We start from the raw sequence: 23,337 nt of genomic DNA, 5'->3' as shown, positions 1-23,337 counted from the left end.
CGCCTTTGCGGGTTAACAAATGGCTGATGGCCCCTTCTATCTGTTGTTTACAGCCATCCAGGGTCACAGCAGCCAGCATATCCGGGCCTTCTGTCAAGGCTTCAAAGACTATGCTGATTTCATTGCTCTCTGTGCCCTGTGCGCTTTGAGGCAAGCAAGATTGAAGTTGCAGGGGGGTTCCCGTCTGGCTACACCATGGTGTTTGAAAGAGGCAGTGCCGCATGGAGTCATGGGTCAGCTGGGGACCCCCGGCTACATACAGCATTTCAAATCAGCAGACCCGAGGCTCCACACGGCCCTGTTGCTTTGAAGCATCCCCTCTTCTCCCCCTCCTTGCCAATACAGACACTAAGCGAGGGGAAGCAACTGGTCAACTAGGCTGTGTCTACACTGGCAAGTTATTCCGGAAAATCAGCCGCTTTTCCGGAAAAACTTGCCAGCTGTCTACATTGGCCACTTGAATTTCCGGAAAAGCACTGATGATCTAATGTAATATCATCAGTGCTTTTCTGGAAAAACTATGCTGCTCCCATCCAGGCAAAAGTCTTTTTCCGGAAAACTGTTCCGGAAAAGGGCCAGTGTAGACAGCACAGTAGTGTTTTCCGCAAAAAAGCCCCGATCGCAAAAATGAGGATCGGGGCTTTTTTGCGGAAAAGCGCATCTAGATTGGCCACGGACGCTTTTCTGCAAAAAGTGCTTTTGCGGAAAAGCGTCCTGCCAATCTAGACGTGCTTTTCCGAAAATGCTTTTAACGGAAAACTTTTCCGTTAAAAGCATTTCTGGAAAATCATGCCAGTGTAGACGGAGCCCTAGTGTATTGACTAAAATGCTTATCGGGTATTGGACCAGTCGTTCACATCCCTAGTGTGAATACGCCAACGCTCTGTGAACAACAGCCCAGACCTCCCGCTTCCCTCCAGGTGTTCCCTACAATTGATTTATTTAATTCTCTTCCCTTCAGCTCCGCACGGTGGGTGCAGGCAGGAAGATGCTCGAACCCTGCAGAACCCGCCACACTGGGCATGTTGCAGGCAGGGGCTGCTCCCACTGGCATGCAGCATCTCTTGTCTGTGGCCTGGGAGGCTGCTCCATCCTGTCCACAGCAGATGGCTGACCCACCCCCAACAACCCCCCATATAAATCGGTTCACTTTCAAAGGAGGGGAGCTCTTCCAAATTCCAGACACTCCCCTGTGTAGGGTGCAGCAGTTGCTCCTGGGGTTCGTAGGTCTTGCCGGACCACGGAGGTTGCTGGACCAGAGAGTCCCGGACCAGAGAGGTTCAGCCTGTGTGTTGATCTAGATCCCTCTGCTAATACTTTAGGGCCACCATAACATCAGCCTCCGCCTGGACAAGGTCGCTCTCAGCCAAGCCCAGACTGACACCCGGCAGGTTCAACAGGCAACCAACTAGAAGCCGGGCAATCGGCTGTACCAGCCCGGCCCACGACTCAGATAGGGAAGGGAACGTCACTGGCACATTATCGATTTGTTCGTCTTTGAGACGTCCCTGCTGGAAAGAGCCGGGCCGGCCACACTCCCAGCCAGCCCCGTCCACACGAGGACAAAATGGGGCAACAGAGTCCAGCCCCCTCTGGTTCTCTGCCCAGGACGGGGGCACACGGCAATTTCTGAGCATGCCCAGTGAGAGCGCTGGTGGCTGGCGGAGGGAGACAGGGAAGGGTCGGCCCCTCCCCAGAAGAGGCTGCAGGGCTGTGAGCAGCCTGTGGGCCGCGGTGTCCAAAGGGAGCATTTGTGCTGAGCGGTGACGGATTGAGCAGTCGCCCAGCCACGGCTCCTGTCAGAAGCCCCCTGCAGGGAATCGTTCCGAGTCCCGTCTGCCCATGGCCCATTCTGGCTCTGGAAGGCGTTACCAGCCGCAGGGACTGGCTGGGACAGACCGGCTAGGACCAGCCGCTGCCCCCGATGAACCAGCAGAACCGCCTCAGCAAAGGGGAAGTGGCCACACCCCCTGCCTGGCTGCTGGGGTAGCAGCCCTGTTGAGCTGGCCCCGCAGCAGACCGGCTGCTCTTCACTCAGTGCCAGGCCTGCAGCTGCCTTTGTCCTTCCAGGCCTTGCGCCAGCCTATGGCAGTCCCAGAATCACAGAACACAGAACCTGGCAGGACCTCAGGACGGCATCCAGTCCAGTCCTCTGCCTCACAGCACGGCCAAGCACCCTCTAGCCCATCCCTGACAGGTGTCTGTCCAACCTGCTCTTCAATAACTCTAGTGATGGAGAATCCACAACCTCCCTCGGCCCCTTCATCCTCAGCCACCTGCCTTCCACCCCAGCTCTGCCTCTTCTTCACTCTCCTCCTCTCGCCTTTCCCTTCGGAGTCCCTCTAGTACTGACATGCAGCTTGCTTCCTGGACTCTGCCCACCATGCACCCAGCTCTCACTGCTAGGCTGAACTCCCCCTGCCACCTCGAGACCTGTGTGCTCAAGGCCCAGTTGATAGAACACACCCTCGCAGTCACACCTCTGCACCACTGTAATAACCTTTGTAGGCAGTGTGCATCAGAAGGGATCGTTTGACTAAGTATAGTTTGTTGCTCAGCATTGTCCTCATGAAATGTTGTGGCAGCACTGAAAGGGTTTGGGTGAGAAGGCAGCACGAGGGCCCTCTAGTTTCACCCACTGCCAAGATGCAGGGTACTTTTTTTCTAAACTAGGGCTGGGGAACCTAAGACGCTGGGGCCATATGCGGCCCTGGCTTGCCTGGATCTGGCCCCCAAGGCTTGAAGCGCCCACCACAGCTTTGTGGGGCTGAAGCACACAAAATCTCTTAGCCAGGGACCTCCTAGGCTCTGGTGTGCAAGGGGATTGTGGGGAGTGTCTCTCTCCTTCTCAGCTAGTGGCCACGTCAGTTGATGTTTTGTTTTGGGTTTTTTTTGCTTCTCACTTGTGTGTGGCCCCCGACTGATTTCCTGTGGGTCTTAGTCCCCGCACCTCTTTCAAGATGGGTGAGAATCCAGCCTCCATTTGAAACATTCCAGTGAAAGACCTTCTACCTCCTGAGGCGTCCGTCCCATTATTCTGCTGTTCGCAACAGAGCCTCCTTGGGTCAATTGAGACAAGGGGACGGGGGAGCACGCAAAGTTTCCTCCCCCCACCAGGAGCATGCAGCATTTAGAGGGAACTGACAGCTGTTTAAAACAGCTGGTGAGTCTCTCTATGCCCTGGAGTGTGTGAGGCAAAGTCTTCACGTGCTCCCCAGTCCAATCAGAGCTTGTGGGCGGTGGAGAGTACCTTATTGCCTGCCCCCACTCTACACGCTTTCAATACATTGGTGAGTAAAACTGGACACCAGATTCCAGCTGAGGCCCAAGCAGAGGGATTCTATCACCTCCCGTGACGTGCGTGCCTTGCCTCCCTTAAGGCAACGTGCAATTTTCATTTGCTTCTTTTACAACAGCTCCACATTGGTGACTCATGGTGAGAGTGAGATCCACCGAAGCTCCCGTATCTTTATCGCCGTGCTACTGCCAAGCCAGTGTTTCCCCGTTCTGAATTTGTACATCTGGGTTTTCCTCTGTAGGCTCAGCGCCCTCTGTTGGTCTTTGGCCACGTCTGCACTCTGGGATAAGGTCGTGTTTGTTAAGGTTGATTTCTTACCACCTGATTTTATAAAGTCAAAGGTCCAGGTCCCCACCGTGTGCAAGAATTCCATGTAGTTTGAAGTAGCACTTCCCCAGTAGGGACAGGCGGTCGACATTGAGAGCAGTGCACTGTGGGTAGCTAGCCCCCAGTGTCACTGCTTTGCATTCTCCGTTATGCACACTGGCACCAAAACTGTGCAGTGGGTGGTTCTGGGTTCATGTTGTCAGCATCCCATATTGCGCTTGTCTGCTCCCTCCCCGTTTGCTTGGGATCCAAGGGAAACTGTCCTTTCATGTCCTTTTAGGTCCTGGTTACCTCCGCAGATGCCACAAGCTGTGTGTGCATGGCCCCCTCATGAATCCCATTTTGCATCACAGCACTGCCATGATGATGTTTATCTTGGTGAAGCATTTCGAGAGCGCATGCCTGGCCCTCCAGGAAGGCGATGAGTATGAATCTTGGGATGCCATGGACACGCTGTTCAGGCAAGCCCTTAGGATGAGCGAATTGGAAATGCAGCCTGCACCTGATGGCCTGGACACAGTGCAATGCTGCTTCTGGGGCTGGGGAACAAGCACAGATCGGTGGGACCGCATAGTGCTGCAGCTACGGGACCATCAGCAGTGGCCGCAAAACTTCCGAATGCACAAGGCCACTTTCATGGGACTTTGCAAATGGTTTTCCCCTGCCCTAAAGTGCAGGGACACGGGAATGAGACCTGCTCTGACTGTGGAGAAGTGAGTAGCAATTGTCCTGTGGAGCTTGCAAGGGCAGACAGCTACCGGCCAGTTGGGAAGCCGTGTGGAGTGAGGAAATCTACAGGGGGAGCTGCTGCTATACAAGTAGCCAAACCAATCCATCCCGCTTTGCTATGGAGGAGGTGACTCTGGGGAACGTGGGTGCCACAGTGGGGGGCATTGCCGCGATGGGGTTCCCTCACTGCGGCGGGGTGATAGACGGAACCCACATCCCCATCTTGGCACCCAGCCACATTGCCAAGGAGTAAACCACAAGGGGTACTTCTCAATCACGCGGCAGGCGCTGGTGAAGCCCAGGGGCAGGTTCACTGACATCAAGGTGGGATGGCTGGGGAAGGAGCAGGATACGCACATTTTTAACAACTCCGGCCTCTTCTGAAAGATGCACCCAGGAACTTTTTTCCTAGATAGAAAAATCAGATTGGAGAGGTGAAAATGCCTGTTGTGAGCCTTGGCGACCCAGCCTCCCCCTAGGGCTGGTGTCTAATGAAACCGTACACAGACAGCCTGGGCCGCAGTAAAGAGCGGTTCAGCTGTAGGCTGAGCAAGTGCAGAATGGTGGCAGAATGTGTTTTGGGCCATTTAAAGGGAAGGTTTAGGAATATAGGGCTTAGGTTAGATCTCAGCGAATGCACCATTCCCTTTGTCGTGGCTGCCTGCCGTGTGCTCCATAATATTTGTGAGTGCCAGGGGGGACGTTCTCTGGCAGGTGGGGGCGGAGTCAGAGCGCCTAGCTAGAGAGTTTGAGCAGCCAGACACCAGGGCGATAAGGAGAGCACAGTGAGGTGCAGTGCAAATCAGAGAGGCTGGGAAAGGAAGGTTTCCTGAGTGGCCAGTGTTGAGGGTCGTGCGCGTTGCTCTCGATGAGGTGCCCTGCGTCAGCAGTGACAGCGACTTAACATTTCTTATAGGGACTGTCCTAGTGCAACCCGGGTCCCTGCCAGCTCTTTCAATAACTCCCCTCTGCCTCTTCTTGCAACACTTGCCAGAGCTGCACAGCAGGGGGCCCTCACTTGGTTTCCCTCTGCCCTGCATTCGGTACGTGGGCCTGCACTCCCCACCCCACTCCTGCAAGATGAGCGATGAAGAGACCGCTGTTCAGAAATCTTGCGTTTTTAATTAGGGAAAAGGAGTCCGTGGTGGGATCCATGGGGGAGGGTGGGGATGTTAATCAGAAATGAGGAAAGGATGGTTTTTTACTTTATGACACACTGAAGGTTTGAATCTCCATCACCCCTGTGTCCTAGGGCCCCAGGGGGTGGAGGCTGCAGAACTGGGTGAGGAGGGTGGGGGATAGGGTCCTCTGCAAGCATACCGCCATGTGTCCCCATCACAGCCAGCAGGGATGAAAAGACATTCCCCTGGTGCTACACTTGCACTTCCCTGCTCGCTCTCCATTCCTGCCGCGCTGCTCACGTCCCCTCCAGGGGCGAGTTCTCCTCTCCCTTTGCTCTTTAAACATGTCTTCCCTTGGACATTGTTGCCTGCGGGTTTGTGTGAGCCGCACAGCTGGCAGGGCCGGGGGAGTGCGAAGGAGGCTCCCTGCTGTTCCAGCTGTAATGAAACGATACCAGGGCACACGTGACATTGTGGAGCCGAAACCCTAATCTGTTACCAACCAGTGATGGTCTCTCTAAAGCCAATGGAGACGTGTTCTGTGCAAGGCCAAGGCTGTGCTTTAAAGTGGCCACTGTACAGCAGGTACCCAGCAACGCTCTCAAGGGGAAACTGGACTCATGTGCTTTGGAAGCAGGCACGGCAGGGTATGATCCTGCAGGTGGGAGAGTAGCAGGAGTCTGATTGTGCCAGTCGGTTAGGGCAGTGAGTCACATGGTTTCTCTCCTCTGTCTCTCCCACACCCTGCTTCTCCGGACAGTGCTATTTCCCATCCCACTGGAGATTGTGGGCGGAATGAGGGACAGGGTCTGATCATATCAGTGGGAGAGGGTGGCATGTCACACAGCTTCCCTTCTCTGTGTCCAGCACAGCCGCTTCCCAGGAGAGCCCTCACCGCCAAGTGTCCAGTCTCCAGCCACTGGGGAATTTTGCTACCGGCAGTTGCCAATGTCCCTCGTGCCATCAGAGGCATCCCCTCCAGAAACGTATCTCGGTCATTCCTGACGCCAGTCAGGTGTTTTTACCCCCACTGCTCCCCTGGAATTTCACTCCTTCGATTCTTAGAAAACTTTGCCTTATTTGGGGGCTAAACGTGTTCCTGGCCACTCCATAGCCATTTGGTTTTGTGTCCCTATTGGCCATTCACTTAAATAACTCCTCACCCTCCCTGATAGTTCTGTTTGGATGTATTGATACAGACAGGAGCGGCCCTAGACGAGCTGCTGGCAACTGGTGCCCTAGGCGAAATGCGCGATCAACACCCTCGCCTCCAAAACCCTCAATGATTGTTTTTTTGGTGCCCCACGTGACTGCCTACGTCACCTGTATTGACGGGCCCGCCACTGGATACAGAGGAACGCTATCATCCCTCAACGGGGTGCCATTTCCGAATTTTGGTGCGGAGGCTAAGGGGCAGCTGTAACTAGGATTCCATTTCAGAGGCTACTTAGGCACATGAACAGTTGTGGGGTTTTTTTTTCAGATAATAATCTAGAAATTAACTGACCGGACTGGAACAGCATGCCTAAATCTTAGGGATCTGGGGCAAATCTGTCAGGGATGGTATTTGGTCCTGCTGTGTAGTTATTTTGTAAATGTATTTTAATCCACATTGTGAAGAGGAGAATGAATGTTAATTTCTTCCAGGAATATTTACAAGTAAATAAAAGGAAACACTAGGCAGCACTTTAAAGACTAACAAGATGGCTTAATAGGTGATGAAAGGTCATCCCTATTAAACCATCTTCTTAGTCTTTAAAGTGCTGCATAGTGTTTCCTTTTGTTTTAGCAAGATCAGACTAACACAGCTACCTCTCTACTACTATTCTACAAGTAAATAAATTACTGAAGAAACAAGCTACGCTCTAGATATGAGCGAAAGCAATGGCTAACCTGGTGTCATCGGGGCAGGGAAAATTCAGCAAAAATCAAATTGCCAGATTTCAACTGAATCAATAGTCCATGGTCACTTAAACAAAAAAAGAGTAAATACATTTGTAAATTTGCCCAAATTGTAAATTTGCCCAATTTATTTATTTAAACAATTCTTCATTTAAAAGGAATCACTATCAAGAGTATCAGAGGGGCGGCCGTGTTAGTCTGAATCTGCAAAAGCGGCGAGGAGTCCTGTGGCACCTTAAAGACTAACCGAGGTGTTGGAGCATAAGCTTTCGTGGGCAAAGACCCACTTTGTCAGATGCATGTAGTGGAAATTTCCAGAGGCAGGTATAAATACGCAGGCCAGAATCAGGCTGGAAATGACGAGGTGGATCCAATCAGGGAGGATGAGGCCCACTTCTAGTAGCTGATCTGGAGGTGTGAATTCCAAGAGAGCAGAAGCTGCTTTTGTAGTTAGCGAGCCATTCACAGTCTGTGTTTAATCCAGAGCTGATTGTGTCAAACTTGAAGATGAACTGGAGCTCAGCAGTTTCTCTTTGAAGTCTGGTCCTGACGTTTTTTTGCTGCAGGATGGCTACCTTTAGATCTGCAATTGTGTGTCCAGGGAGATTGAAGTGTTTTCCTACAGGTTTTTGTATGTTGCCATTCCTAATATCTGATTTGTGTCCATTGATTCTTTTACGTAGGGACTTTCCAGTTTGGCCGATGTATACAGCAGTGGGGCATTGTTGGCACATGATGGCATATATTAGGTTAGTAGATGTGCAGGAGAATGGCTGTGCAGTAACAGTATGGCTGATCTGGTTAGGTCCTGTGATGGTGTTACTGGTGTATATATGTGGGCAGAGTTGGCACCGAGGTTTGTTGCATGGATTGGTTCCTGAGTTAGAGTTATTATGGTGCGGTATGTAGTTGCTGGTGAGAATATGCTTCAGGTTGGCGGGTTGTCTGTGGGCGAGGACTGGCCTGCTTCCCAAGGCCTGTGAAAGCGAGGGATCATTGTCCAGAATGGGTTGTAGGTCACTAATGATGCGTTGGGGAGGTTTTAGCTGAGGACTGTAGATGGCCAGTGGTGTTCTGTTGGTTTCAAACAAGTGATGGTCACATAAACACCACGCTATGCCGAAAACATACAGACCACTATGCTTACCTGCATGCCTCCATCCCGGACACACCACATGATCCATTGTTTACAGTAAGCATTGAGATACTACCGCATATGCTCCAACTCCTCAGACAGAGACCTACACCTACAAGATCTCCAACAAGCATTCTGTAAAGTATGATACCCACACGAGGAAGTGAGGAGACAGATTAACGGAGCCAGACGTGTACCCAGAAGCCTCCTGCTACGGGACAAGCCCAAGAAAGAAACCAACAGAACACCACTGGCCATCCCTTGGGTACATTGGGAAAGTGTACCCTAAAGAAGAAGACATACTTATCAAGTCATCACAAATGGTATTTACACCCCCGGCTTCCCAGTCATTTCATTAGGTCATGGGGAACCTGGGGAGAAGAGGTGGATTCTCAGAGGTTCTCTCTTACAAAGTCACCTGCAGAGAGAAAATGGCTGGGAGTCACTGGCTAAGAGGAGATACACTTTGTGCACAGCTGATTCAGTCACAGCACTGTCAAAGGACGGAAGGGTAGCTTCATTCTCCTAGATGCCGTCATACAGTCTTGTTTTGTTGCAGATGACCACTGCCTTCTGGGCCTTGAATAAGGGTTTTATATGTGGTGGGGCAGTATTTTTTGTACAGATTTTCTGCTAACGTGTTACTTCCTGCAACCGCAGTTTTGCGTTCACTGTTCATGTAGTTCCACAGGTGCAGAGCATAGGAGTCATTGAAGTCGGGGCGTTTCTTCCAGACCTCATAGTACCGCCTCCATGCCGGGTAGGGGATGGGGTAGAATCGCTGAGGATGTAAGAAGGAAATATTCTGACAGCTTATATCCTCCACTTTATGGAAATTGGTCAAGTTGCACAATGCCTTGAGATTTCTTGTCATTAAGCTGGGGCCTTGGTAACCCCAAATGTGTCCTTTGTAATTTCGAACAAAATCCTCCATACAATCCCAAATGAACCCGTGATGGCGAGGAAAGCCAAAAATCCCATTGCTGGAGACCTGGGAAGCCTCAGCCGCCAAGAAGTTTGTTACAGGAATAGGCCGGATGGAGATGACATCGGTGTCCAAGTAGATCCCACCGTATTTCCAGATGAGTGCAAGCCGGCTAGCGTCAGAGCTGACATGAACCCAGTACCTTTCCTTGGCTGGATTTACCTGCAGAGGTGGAAAGGAATCACACAGATGTAATTGACTCTACTTCGAAACATCTCAACACCTGCGCCCGTTAGCTATGTCCTGTACAAAATGGGGAGCCGCCATTTTTAAAACCCCGCTGGCTACACTGGGCACGAACTAGGTAGTTCGAACTAGGCTTCCTAGTTCGAACTACCTAGTTCGTGCCCCGTGTAGCCACGCTGCACGGGGTTCGAACCAGCGGGGTTTTAAAAATGGCGGCTCCCCGCTTATGCAAATGAAGCCCGGAAAATTCAAATCCCGGGCTTCATTTGCAAGTGCGGTATGCCTACATTACCCCGCTAGTTCGAACTAGGAGGGTAGTGTAGACATACCCAAAGAGAGCATCCAGACTAAAAGAAGATTTTTCAAAAAGCGGCTTGCTTTTTCGAAAAAGAATCTAGATGCTCTCTTTCAAATAAGCCCTGTTTTCATTCAATAGCGCCTTTTTTCGAAAGATGACTTTCAAAAAAAGGTGTTATTCCTCATAAAATGAAGTTTACTGCAGTTGACAAGACTGCCCTGTTCTTTTGATTTACTTTTGAAAGAATGCAGCTGTAGTCTAGATGCAGGTGAAGTTTTTTTGAAAAAAGGCTACATTTTTCGAAAAAACCCTGTAGTCTGGACACACCTTGAGTGAATTAGGATTAGCTGGTGCTTTTAGTTACTTTAATTTAGTAACTTACTTTGATCTGACTTTTATCACTTACAACCACTTAAGTCTTACTTTTTATTACTTAGTAAAACTCTTTTGTTTATTATCAAGCCCAGTGTAAATAATTGTTACTGGGGTGGGGGAAGCAACCATTGTGCATCTCTCTCTTTCATAGCTATAAAGAGCTTCCCTTATGAACTTCCTCTGTGTAAAACCTTTACTTGGACTAAGATGGATTTTTATTAGGGATTTTGGTTTCTTTTGTGGGTTGGTTTCCTGGGTGCTGAGCCCTTCTAGCTTAGCCCTCCTCACGCTGAACTGGTTCTGCATTTGTGTTACTCTGCAGGGGGACAGAGTTGCCCCAACTTTATGCCTCTGGGGGAGACCAGAGCTTCTGACCCAGCAGGACAGGGAGGTGAGGAATCCCAGAGGGCAGGATGAAGGACATCAGTGGCTTGATCAGCACACAGGGAGACAACCCCAAGTGGACTTCTGTGATCCAACTTGTCACAACGGTGATTAACCATTTTCATAAAATAAAGTGATCAAAATCATTTGAAATGTTGCATTTGCCATAAATCCTGCCAGGAAATAGAAAAGATCCATAACAATTTCAATCAATATTTTGACTGTGCATAGCAAACAGTCACGAAAAAGGAGTCCACACTGGGTGCAACACAATGACAACAGCTTCAAAACTTGAAAAAAAGGTGCCAAAACACCAGTTATTTTCAACCACCTCTACTTCAAATATTGTTCAAAAATATCCTGCCTCCCACTCCATATATTTTGTCTCACCTTACGGTACCATGAGAGCAGAGGTGTCTCCTCAAACAAAGTTTCCATCTGGAAAGGACGGATGAAGACATTCTCCATCGCAGATAGAAGAGCGAAGGCCGCAGAAGTGGAATTTGAATCCCGCCGTGTGTTATTTTTCAGCCCTTTCATGAAGAAACGAATGGGTCTGTCGGGATAGATCCTGGCAGCAGATTCCACAGAACATGAAACCAAGGGAGGAGGCTCCAGGCGGTCTGTGGTCTCCACAAAGAAGATGCTTCTGCTCTGGCTCAAATCCTCCTCTTGCATTGGGAGTGGCTCAGGAGTGGGCTCGCATGAGAAGAAGCAGCCAGACGGCCGGGAAAGTTTATAAACAACGGAAAAGACAAAGACAAAAAAGAACCAGAGCATGAATTTGATCTCCTTCAGCATTGCTGCTTTTCCTTGGACCGATGAGCCTTAATAAAAACAAACAAAGTCAGTATCAGCGGTTCACTGTTTATCGCTGGGAGACAAATATGTCAGGAGAGGAGTTCAAATGTTTATTTTTATCTTGGATTATTTCTTATGCGCTTGACAGCTTGTCACAATAGTGGGGAATCAAGAGTTAAACCAAATCACAGACCTGAGTTGGCATCAGCCTCTTTGAATCTGGCAGTGGTTTATGAAAAAGGCTTGTCATGCTAAAGGAGATTAGAGAGGATATGGGCTGGTGGGGTCTCTACCACTGAAGGTGCGAACAGCTTTCTGAGCGGTATCCTTCCTGTCTCAGCAATCTATCTATTGACTTTGATCTTTATCTCCCTAGGTTTAAGTACCCATTCTCCAGATACTTAATAACGCCTTGTTTCCCATTCCCCACCCCTTCCTTTTTCCTTTCTCTTCCCCTCTCCTATTTATTTCCAGTTTTCATATCCCCTACTCATAACTCCGGTCATCTGAAGAAGTGGCCTGTGCCCACGAAAGCTCATGGTGCCATCTACATGTTTTGTTAGTCTATAAACTGCTACCAGACCATTTGTTGTTTTTTAATAATAATAGGGGATTTCAATTACCCCCATATTGACTGTCACCTCAGGATGAAATGCAGAGACAAAATTTCTCAATACCTTAAATGACTGCTTCTTGGAGCAGCTGGTACAGGAACCCACAAGGGACGAGGCAATTCTTGATTTAGTCCTGAGTGAAACGCAGGATCTGGTCCAAGAGGTAACTGTAACAGGACCGTTGGGAAATAGTGACCATAATATAATAACACTTAACATTCCTGTGGTGAGAAGAACACCTCAGCAGCCCAGCACTGTGGCATTTCATTTCAGAAAGAGAAACTAAGCAAAAATGAGGAGGCCTCAAAGAGCCACCGTGGCTTAACAACCATGTAAAAGAAGCAGTGAGAGATAAAAAGACATCTTTTAAAAAGTGGAAGTCAAATCCTAGTGAGGAAAACAGAAAGACGCATAAACACTGCAAAATTGAGTGTAAAAATGTCATTAGAAAAGCCAAAAAGGAGTGTGAAGAGCAGCTAGCCAAAAACTCTACAGGAAACAACAAAATGTTTTTTAAGTACAGGCAGTCCCCGGGTTACAGGGATCTGACTTACATCGGATCCCTACTTACAGACGGGGTGAGGCAACCAGGGAGACGCAGCAGACCAGGGAGACGCGAAGCTAGCGCCCCCCGCCCCCTCCAGCAGACCAGGGAGACGCGGAGCGGCTTTTCTCAGCAGACACCTCAGCTTGAGAATAAAGGACTGAGGGAAGTGAGGTGTGGGAGAATAATACTGAGCTCTGGAGAAATGTTTGGCTAGAGTTTCCCCTACAATATGTCCCAGTTCCGACTTACATACAAATTCAACTTAAGAACAAACCTACAGTCCCTATCTTGTACGTACCGTATTTTCCGGCGTATAGGGCGACTGGGCGTATAAGACGACCCCCTATCTTTTTAATTAAAAGATAGGGTTTCATCTTATACCCCAGCGCCCCGCCGCCTCCTTTGCTCCCGGTGTCCCTGGTCTGCTGGAGATGGTCCCCAGCAGACCAGAGGCACCGGGAGCAAAGCCGCCAGGAGCGCCTGGGCTCCCCCTCCCCCCCGCCGGCTTCCCCTGAGGCTTTCAAAGCCGCGGAGGGGCTCCGGCGGCGGGGCATCCGGCGTACAAGACGACCCCCGATTTTTGGGGGATGTTTTTTAACTTCAGAGGTCATCTTGTACGCCGGAATATACGGTAACCTGGGGACTGCCTGTACATCAGAAGCAGGAAGCCTGCTAAACAACCAGTGGGGTCCCTGGACGATCAAGATACAAAAGCAGCACTTAAAGACGATAAAGTCATTGAGGAGAAACTAACTGAATTCTTTGTTTCAGTCTTCATGGCTGAGGATGTTAGGGAGATTCCCAAACCCGACCCATCTTTGGAGGAGAGAAATCTGAGGAATTGTCACAGATTGAAGTGTCATTAGTGGAGATTTTGGAATGAATTGATAAACTTAACATTAAGAAATCACCGGGACCAGATGGCATTCACCCAAGAGTTCTGAAAGAACTCAAATGTGAAATTGCAGAACTATTAACTAGTTTGTAACCTAGCCTTTAAATCAGCTTTAGTACCCAATGACTGGAAGATATCTAATGTAACGCCAATATTTAAAAAGGGCTCTAGAGGCAATCCCGGCAATTACAGAGCGTTAAGTCTAATATCAGTACTGGGCAAATTAATTGAAACAATAGTAAAGAATAAAATTGTCAGAATAGAAGAACATAATAGAAGAACATAATTTGTTGGGCAAAAGTCCACATGGTTTCTGTAAAGGGAAATCATGTTTTACTAATCTATTAGGCTGTGTCTACACTGGGCCACTTATTCCAGAAAAGCAGCCACTTTTCTGGAATAACTTGCCAGCTGTCTACACTGGCTGCTTGCTTTTCCGGAACAGCAATAACGATCTACTGTAAAATTGACAGTGTTTTTCCAGGAAAAACTATGCTGCTCCCGTTCGGGCAAAAATCCTTTTCCAGAAAAACTGTTCCAGAAAAGGGCCAGTGTAAACAGCACAGTAGTCTTTTCCGCAAAAAAGCCTCGATCGCGAAAATGACGATTGGGGCTTTTTTCCGGAAAAGAGCATCTACATTGGCCACGGACGCTTTTCCGGAAAAAGTGCTTTTCTGGAAAAGCATCCTGCCAATGTAGACGCGCTTTTTCCGGAAATATTTATAATGGAAAACTGTTCCGTTTTAAGCATTTCCGGAAAAGGGTGCCAGTGTAGACGTAGCCTTAGAGTTCTTATAAGGGGTCAACAAACATGTGGACAAAGGGGATCCAGTGGATATAGTGTACTTAGATTTCCAGAAAGCCTTTGATAAAGTCCCTCACCAACGGCTCTTACGTAAATTAAGATGTCAAGGTATAAGAGGGAAGATCCTTTAATGGATTCAGAACATGGTTAAAAGATAGGAAACAAAGGGTAGGAATAAATGGTAAATTTTCAGAATGGAGAGGGGTAACTAGTGGTGCTCCTCTAGGTCAGTTCTAGGATCAATCCTATTCAATTTATTCATAAATGATCTGGAGAAAGGGGTAAACAGTGAGGTGGCAAAGTCTGTAGCCGATACTAAAGTGCTCAAGATAGTTAAGACCAAAACAGATTGTGAAGAACTTCAGAAAGATCTCACAAAACTAAGTGATTGGGCAACAAAATGGCAAATAAAATTTAATGTGGATAAATGTAAAGTATTGCACATTGGAAAAAATAACCCCAACTTACATACAATATGATGGGGACAAAATGAGCTACAACTAATAAGTAAAGAGATCTTGGAGTCATCGTGGATAGTTCTCTGAAGACATCTACGCATTATGCAGAGACAAACAAAAAAGCAAACAAGATGTTAGGAATAATTAAAAAAGGGATAGAGAATAAGACAGAGAATATCTTATTGCCTTTATTTAAATCCATGGTACACCCACATCTTGAATACTGTATACAGATGTGGTCTCCTCATCTAAAAAAGATATACTGGCATTAGAAAGGTTCAGAGAAGAGCAACTTTAGGGGTTTGGAAGGGGTGCCATAGGAGGAGAGATTACAGAGATTAGGCCTTTCATCTTGGAAAAGAGGAGACTGAGGGGGGATATAATAGAGGTCTATAAAATCATGAGTGGTGTGGAGAAAGTGAATAAGGAAAAGTTATTTACTTGTTCCCATAATATAAGAACTAGGGACCACCAAATGAAATTAATGGGCAGCAGGTTTAAAACAAATAAAAGGAAGTTCTTCTTCACACAGCGCATACTCAATCTGTGGAACTCCTGGCCTGAGGAGGTTGTGAAGGCTAGCACTATAACAGGCTTTAAAAGAGAACTAGATAAATTAATGGAGGTTAGGTCTATTAATGGCTATTAGCCAGGATGGGTAAGGAATGGTGTCCCCAGCCTCTGTTTGTCAGAGGGTGGAGATGGATGGCAGGAGAAAGATCGCTTGATCATTACTTGTTCAATTCGCTCCCTCTTGGGCTCCTGGTATTGGCCACTGTTGGCAGACAGGGTACTGGGCTGGATGAATCTTATGTTCTTATGGGTTAAAGCCCTGATGGAGAAGAGTCCACATGGCTTTTTGGAAAAGGAAATCACGACTCACCAATCTACTAGAATTCTTTGAGCGGGTCAACAAGCACGTGGACAATGATGTTCCAATTGATAGTGTGGACTTGGGTTTTCAGGAAGCCTGTGACAAGACCCAAAGGTTCTTTAAAAATGATGGATTGTGTGATAATAGGGAAGATCCTCCAATGGACTGGTACCTGGTTAAAAGACAGGGAACAAAGGGTAGGAATAAATGGGCAGTTTTCACATTGTAGAGAGAAATATCTGTAATCACGAGAAGCAAATACTAGCGTCCCCATGATGAGTGAGTACGGAGACCCAGGCTGATCAACATATTTATAAGCGATGAGAGGGCAAAGTTTGCAGATGATAAAAAATCACAGTCATAACCTGACTGTGAAATGTTACAAAGAGATTTCACAACTTTGGGTAACGTGGAAAGAAAATGTCAGATGGAAGTCAGTGGTGACAAATGCAAAGCAATGCACATTGTCACGCATAATCCCAGCTATACATACGATGTGGTGAGATCTAAATAAGCTATTACCGCTCAAGAAAGTTCTTGGAGTCATTGTGGAGAATTCCCTCCGAACTTCTGCTCAGTGCATAGGTGCAGTCTCTAAAAGCTAACAGACTGCCAGGGAGCATTAGGAAAAGGACAGATAATCAGGCATCAGATAGCATAATGCCACTGTGTTAATCTATGATATCCCCTATGCCCACACCTTGAATATTGCAGGCAGTTCTGTGTGCGCCAACAACCTGTGGAGTTCATTGCCGGGGACGTGCACAGGCCAGAAGCAGAGCTGGGCTCACAAAAGAATTAGGTCGGTTGCGGGAGGGCAGTTTCCTCACTGGCTGTTGGCGAAGCGGGACCAGAGGGGAGCCCCGTGCTCGGAGGCGCAGGGACACGTGGGCTGCCCCAAGCTGGGATGGGGTGACAGGACCCCTCAGCGATGCCTTGCTCTGCTCCTGCCTTCCGACGCACCTGGCACCACCAAGGCGGGGTCCCAGGATGCTCCACTCACCTCTTGTCTGGCACCTCCCGCCGCTCAGCCTGAGGTTTAGCGGTCGAGGACAATGTTTCCTTCCACCTATTGCCCACAGTCACTCCATCTCTTGCTGGCCTGCAGCCCCTCTCTCGCTCCAGCAACCACAGTCTCCTGTTTGTTACTTGGCCCTTCAGCCCGTTCACTCCGCGTTCCCCACTCAAATCTCTCACGTCCACAGTGACTCAGGGGGGGCCTCCCATCCACTGCCCTCTTGGTGCCACTTACCCAGGTGGGTTCCAGCCGTCCTGGGCTTTCCTCTCCCAGCCCTGCCTGCTCCGTCCCTGGGCAGCTTCCTCCCACTCCTAGCTCTGGGTAGGTCAGCTCCAGGTGCTCCTCCCTTTCCCAAGGTGTGACTGCCCGTTCCAAGGAGCAGCCCCTCCCATGCAAACTTCTTAGTTAGATATGCCCAGCCTATTCCCGCTTCCGGGAGCCTGTTAGCACTCACTTGCCTGCTCCCTGGCTCTTCCTTCAGGTGTTGGCTCTGGGCTCAGTTCCACCCCACTCCTGTCTGTGTCGGCTGGATGCCCCATCACAAACTCCCCCACTCCAGATATCTCCCCGTGGGAGGGGCAGGTATCGTCTCCCCTGCCTCTGACATAGCTAAGCCCAGAGACCCTCCCTCTCCTGCCCAGCGTCACCCACCCCCCGTCCAGGGCATCTCTTCCTTTCTTCCCCCAGGATTCCGGGCCATGCGGAGCCACCCGAAAGGCCCCGTCCTCACCTGCTTCACTTCCCCAGCGGGTCCCCCAGCAGCACCCTCTCTCCCAGGGCCTGAGTCCTCACAGAGCCCTTCCCCCGTCCCCTGTTTCCCACCTGTAGGCCCCTGCACAGTGTCACACCCACTGTCCCTGGTCTGGAGCCGCTCTCATGCCAGGAACCGCAGAGCCCTCTTCATGACTCGGCCTTCTGGCTGGGTCCCTCAGCGTTCCCCCTTCTGCACTACCAGCCTTCAAGCCCTCTGTTGGCACCACGCTGACTCTGGCAGTCTCCCCGCTGCTGCCACTTCCCCAGGAGTGGGTAGGGATCCCGGGCCCATGCTCCGCTCTGGGCTCCAGAGACCTTCAGCCCAGCAGGAGAGAGGGGTTTAGGTTTCCTGATGAGTTCTGGAAACAGAAAAGGCAGGATTGGCCACAGCCTGAATGTGCAGCACAGGGGAAGGACGAGTCCAATATGCTATTTGGTTTGTGTGTGTGTGTTGGTGCGTGGGTACGTACGTGGGCTTATCTTTGATTTCGAATCTCTGGCTCATTGCAAAGTTTCCTTTGTTGGGTTTTTTTTCCTTTCATCGGCAGTTAGCAAATGACCCGAGGGGCTGAGATTAGAGGAGCTGGATCTTCCAACTTCCTTGTGCAAGAGGGTGCCTCACTTTCACTTGACTGACGGGGGAGGGAAGTTAAGGGAAGGTGAGGAGGAGTGCTATGGCTGACTCAGAAATCAACCGGCAGCAACGTTTCAAGCAGACCGTCAGGCACCGTAGAGCAGTGACAAACGTTTGCTGACCCTCAGCCACTACCTCTGAGGGTGTATCTCTCTCACACACTCCTTCTGTAATGTGTGTAGTTCTTGTAAAACGGAGCTCTGCTTCTCCCTCCCTCCCCATGGGGCTCTGCTGCAGGGTCTAGGTCCCCCAGAACTGGGTTCTTCTCCCCTTGGAAGCAGAGGAGCCCACTGACACTCACACCCACTACCAGAGTGCTGTGGGAGGGGCGGTTAATCAGCGCTCACCGGCTGACCCCTTGGTGTCCCTGGACTCAGCAGGCTGGGTTCACAGCAATGCCAAGCGGTGACCTCCTGGGCCCTTGCACTCCGTGGACTGATTCAACAGCACTTTAAGCGGCCACCTCGTAGGCCCCTGGGTTCAGCACCTCCCTGTCCCCACTGTCACCCGGCAACTGCTCTGCCAGTGAGCTGCTTGATGAGCAAACCCACAGGATGTTGGCATAGGCACGAGGAGTGTTGTTGCAGAGGGGAAGGGGGGGAAGAGAGATCACACCAGTCTGGGAAAGTCTGTTCTGATGTTTTTTGGTTGAGGTTTCAGAATTCAAATTGATCATTGCTGGCTATGGGTGGTGTTCTATCACCTCGCATGACGTGCGTGCTTTGCCTCCATTAACGGAACATGCAATTTTCATTTGCTTCTTTTACAATAGCTTCACGTTGGTGACTCAGGGTGAGAGTGAGATCCACCGAAGCTCCCGTATCTTTATCAGCCATGCTGCTGCCAAGCCAGTGTTTCCCCGTTCTGTATTTTACATTTGGGTTTTTCTCCATAGGTTCAGCGCCCTCCGTTTGTCTTGGGCCACATCTGCACTATGGGATAAGGTCGTGTTTGTTAAGGTCGATTTCTTACCACCTGATTTTGGAAAGTGGAAGGTCTATGTCCCCACCGTGTGCAGGAATTCCATGTAGTTCGATGTAGCGCTACCCCAGTCTAGACGGGGCAAATGGTGGAAAACCTCTTCCAGAAAAGCAATCGGAAAAAGCTACGCAAATTCTGAAAAAAGGCTGTAGTGTAGACGCCGGTTTGGGTGCCGGGAAAGAAGCGCAGACCACTACACTCCACTACAGCTGCAACATCAGCGGCAACGCAAGCAAGCGTCTGGACTCTGAGTCCAGGAGTGTGTACACTCTGGGGTGGGGTCACTGTTGTACAAATGTTAGCTGTATAAGCTTCCATTATTGCTAAGTTTTGATAATGCTATTCATTGCTAAACTGTTAATCCCTGTTTATTTAAGTTAAGTAAAGATGGTTTATTTTAAAATATTCTATTAGATGTCTATGATTTGTAGCTGTTCTGGAATTAGATCCAGATGATAGTTGGAATGAATATGTTCCTAGAGGCTCTCAAGGCACCAGTGTGTGTACAAGGCCAGGTAGGCGGAGGCACCGCCATTTTACATTCATCACAAGCATGGGACTGCAGCAAGGGGGTGGACAGGACTTTCCGCAACTAAACACCATCCACACTAGGGTGCTCAGGATCTCTTTTGGGTTAAAACAGCAGGCACCCAGGCATACCTGTGAGTGTGACCTGCTCCCAGTAACCCGGGGAGGAAAAGGGGAGTTACACCAGATAATATTAAATTAATCAAAATATTAAGTCCAAAGTGGACTGAGAAATGTTACAAAGAGAATTCACAAAATGGGTTGACCGGGGAACAAATTGGCAAATGAAATTCAGTGGTGAAGAAAGGCACATTGTCACACGTAATCCTAAGCACAAATAAAATATGCTGAGATCTAAAGCATCTCTTAGTACTCAAGAAAGATCTTGGCGTCATTGTGGATAGTTCTCTGAAAACATCCTCTTATCTTGCAGCAACAATCTCAAAAGCAAACATTGCTAGGAAGACTTAGGAAAACAAAAGATAAGAAGACATCATATATCATAAAGGCTCAATATAAATTCACTACATGACCATATGTTGAATACTGCAGGCTGTCCGGTTTGCCCCATCTCCAGAACAAATAAAAAGAGAATTTAGAATTGAGAAAAGGTTTGGAAAAGGGCAACAGAACCAAGTAAGAGTCCAGGACAGCTGCAGCATGAGAAGAAATGAAAAACTGGGGACTGCTCAGCTTAGAAATGGGACGACCAAAAGGAGAGATGATAGAGGAGGAAAAATTCATGAACGTGGAGAAAGTGAATAGAGAAATGTTGTTTAATCCTCTACGTAATATAAAAATCAGGGGTCAACCAATGCAATGAATAGGTGGCAGGTTTCAAACAAACCAAAGGAAGGACCTTTCCCCCCCAACATCCAGGCAGCCTGTGGAGTTCATTGCCGGGGACGTGCACAGGCCAGAAGCAGAGCTGGGCTCGCAAAAGAATTAGGTCGGTTCCGGGAGGGCAGGTTCCTCACTGGCTGTTGGCCAGAAGGGCCCAGAGGGGAGCCCCGTGCTCAGAGGCGCAGGGACACGCGGGCTGCCCCAAGCTGGGATGGGGTGACAGGACCCCTCAGCGATTCCTTGTTCTGCTCCTGCCTTCCAACGCACCTGGCACCACCAAGGAGGGGTCCCAGGACTCTCCACTCACCTCTTGTCTGGCGCCTCCCGCCGCTCAGCTTGGGGTTTAGCGCGTCAGGCCCCCTCTCCTCCACGGTTTGTTCACTGCCGCTCCCTCCGTCCCGTCCTCTCTCGCTCTGCCCTGCAGCCCCTCGCCCACTGCGGAACCAAATCTCCTCTGTTCCCTGCCCGCCAGCCCGGTCCCACAGTGCTCCCCTGCCAGGGCGCGGCTCGTCCAATCTCTCCCTCCCACAGTGACCCAAGGGCTCTGCTCATTCGCTGCCCTGCTGGGGCCACTTCCCCAGGGCGGGGTGGGGGGGACGTTCAACGCAGCAGCTCTGTTCTTTCCTCTCCCAGCCCTCACTGCCTGCCCTGCCCGGCTTCCTACAGCTCCTGGTTCAATCCGCTCCAGACGCTCCTCCCTCTATCCTGGGCATGACCTCAGTTTATGGGCATCAGCCTCTACAGGGTAAATTTCCAGCTTCCCTGAGCCTGTTAGCACTCAGTTTCCTGCTCCCTGGCTCTTCCTCCAGGTGCCGCTGTGGGCTCAGTCCTACCCACCTCCAGCCTGTGTCGACTCTACGGCCCATCACAGACTCCCCCACTCCAGATGGCTCCTTGTGGAAGGGGCAGGTATCGACTCCCCTGACTCTGACATAGCTAAGCCCAGAGACCCCCCCCCTCCTGCCCAGCATCACCCACCCCCAGCCCAGGGCATCTCTTCATTTCTTCCCCCAGGATTCTGGGTCATGCAGAGCCACCTGAAAGTTTCCCTCTGTAGCTACTGCCCTGGCTCTCCTTTCGGGGCAGGCTGTGCAGGTAACAGGCCTACCTGTCCTGCGTGGGTGAACACCCCATGACAGTCGGAAGACAGGGCTCTGGGCTTCGTGTTCTGACCCTGCATGGCTGTTCTTATGGTCTTAAACTGCATGAAAGTTCTCATGGGAAGCTCTGGCCTATGGGTGGAAATTCAGCCTCCTTCCCCCTAAAAAATTGTACAAAATATTTCACCCAGGTCTTGTCAAGGTGCTTAAATCCCCTAAGAAAAACTGCAGGCAAAGATTGAAATCAGAGCTAAGCCCATTGGAGAGCAGACGTTTGTGTACATGGGGAGAGCACACATAATCTTCTGGGGGTCCCAATAGCCCAAGAACATTGGCTTTTGGGGGCCCACGTGTAAAAGGACTGTGCCAGGGACATGGAAAATCAGCATCTTCAGCGTGTGCCTACAGGAGAGCTGGGGAGTCTGGGGGTGCCAAGGGTTGGTGGGGCCCACATCATTCTATCTGCATGTTTCCTTTAAATGCCAGTTGCTGATCAGTGCCCTAGACTTTGGCCTCTCGATAGGCTGTTTTCAGCTCACAGTCCTCATTCAAATGGGCACAGAGGTGATCTGGGACCTTGAAAACAATGGACTGTGGTGAGCAGGAAGCAACGTTCCCCCTCCACCCTCAGGTAATGATTCAGAGAGGAAAACAGACATGGGGCCCTCCCTTCAGCCTACGTCTCTGATACACGTTCTCCCTCAGCAAGAGAGGGACACAGACCTTATATTCCACAGTCTGGGGGTCCCAGCAGGCTGGCAGGAGCCCTTATGTGTGCCTGTAGCCCAGCCCCAGCCTGTCCCGGATCCCGGCGTGGGCCCTGGCACAGCTAGACCCATGGACTGCTGTTTATTCCCCTCAGGGGAGGGCGCGACTTGGTGCCCTGGGATGGAAGGAGGGTCCAGTCGTCAAGGCCTGGTAGTGACAGATGGCAGAACAAGGAGCAATGGTCTCAAGTTGCAGTGAGGGAGGTCTAGGTTGGATATTAGGAAAAAGTATTTCACTGGAGAGTGGTGAAGCACTGGAATGGGTTACCTAGGGAAGTAGTGGAGTCTCCATCCCTAGGCGTGTTTAAGTCTTGGCTTGACAAAGCCCTGGCTGGGTTGATTTAGTTGGGATTGGTCCTGCCTTGGGCAGGGGGCTGGACTCGATAACCTTCTGAGGTGTCTTCCAGTTCTATGATTCTATGCTATCATTCAGTCTTGTTTTGTTGCCTATGGACCACTGCCTTCTGGGCCTTGAATAAGGACCTTATACGTGCTGGGGCAGTATGTTTTGAAGAGATTTTCCACTAAGGTGTTACTTCCTGCAATCACAGGCTTGTGTTCCCGGTTCATGTCATTCCACACGTGCATAGAATAGGAGTGGCTGAGGTCGGGGCTCTTCTCCCAGACCTCGAAGTACCGATTCCATTGTGCACAGGGGATGGGGTAGAAATGCTGAAGATGTAAGTAGGAAATATTCTGACAGCTTACATTCTCCACATTATGGAAATTGGCTTCTTGCTTCTAATGTTCTTTTCACTATTACTGTTTGAGACTTTGGCGAGCTGTTCTTCACATTCTTTTTTTGACTTTTTTAATTGTATTTTTACACTTGGCAGAGTATGCTCCTTTCCTCTGTCTTCACATGATTTAAGGATTTTTTTTTTATTTTTATTTTTTTGCCTCTCACTGCTTCTTTTATTTTGTTGTTCAGCTACAGTGGCACACTTCTGGTGTTCTTTTTTTTTTTTTTTTTAAAGTG

The 23,337-nt window shown here is 49.7% G+C and overlaps 2 protein-coding genes across 3 annotated transcripts in view; both read right to left on the bottom strand.

Moving 5' to 3' along the window:
* Positions 1-23,337, bottom strand: part of DZIP1L (DAZ interacting zinc finger protein 1 like) — a 130,486-nt gene that overhangs the window by 61,539 nt on the left and 45,610 nt on the right. The gene's annotated exons all lie outside the window — the stretch shown is intronic.
* On the bottom strand, positions 7,280-12,339 carry LOC102446697 (alpha-1,4-N-acetylglucosaminyltransferase-like). 2 transcript variants are annotated; one of them, XM_075938373.1, is made up of 3 exons: positions 12,219-12,339; positions 11,131-11,567; positions 7,280-9,659 (listed from the first exon to the last, which is right to left on the bottom strand). In XM_075938373.1, the coding sequence occupies exons 2-3, from the start codon at positions 11,539-11,541 to the stop codon at positions 9,048-9,050; spliced, it is 1,023 nt and encodes a 340-aa protein (XP_075794488.1). In that variant the 5' UTR covers positions 11,542-11,567; positions 12,219-12,339; the 3' UTR covers positions 7,280-9,047. The 2 variants fall into 2 exon arrangements, with proteins under 2 accessions (XP_075794488.1, XP_075794489.1); XM_075938374.1 differs by lacking the exon at positions 12,219-12,339 and having other exon boundaries at positions 11,131-12,206.

This window comes from Pelodiscus sinensis, chromosome 10 (genome assembly GCF_049634645.1).
Source record: "Pelodiscus sinensis isolate JC-2024 chromosome 10, ASM4963464v1, whole genome shotgun sequence".
Lineage (NCBI taxonomy): Eukaryota > Metazoa > Chordata > Testudines > Trionychidae > Pelodiscus > Pelodiscus sinensis.
The sequence above is the reverse complement of the archived record's forward strand: the minus strand, read 5'-3'. Positions and strand labels throughout refer to the sequence as shown.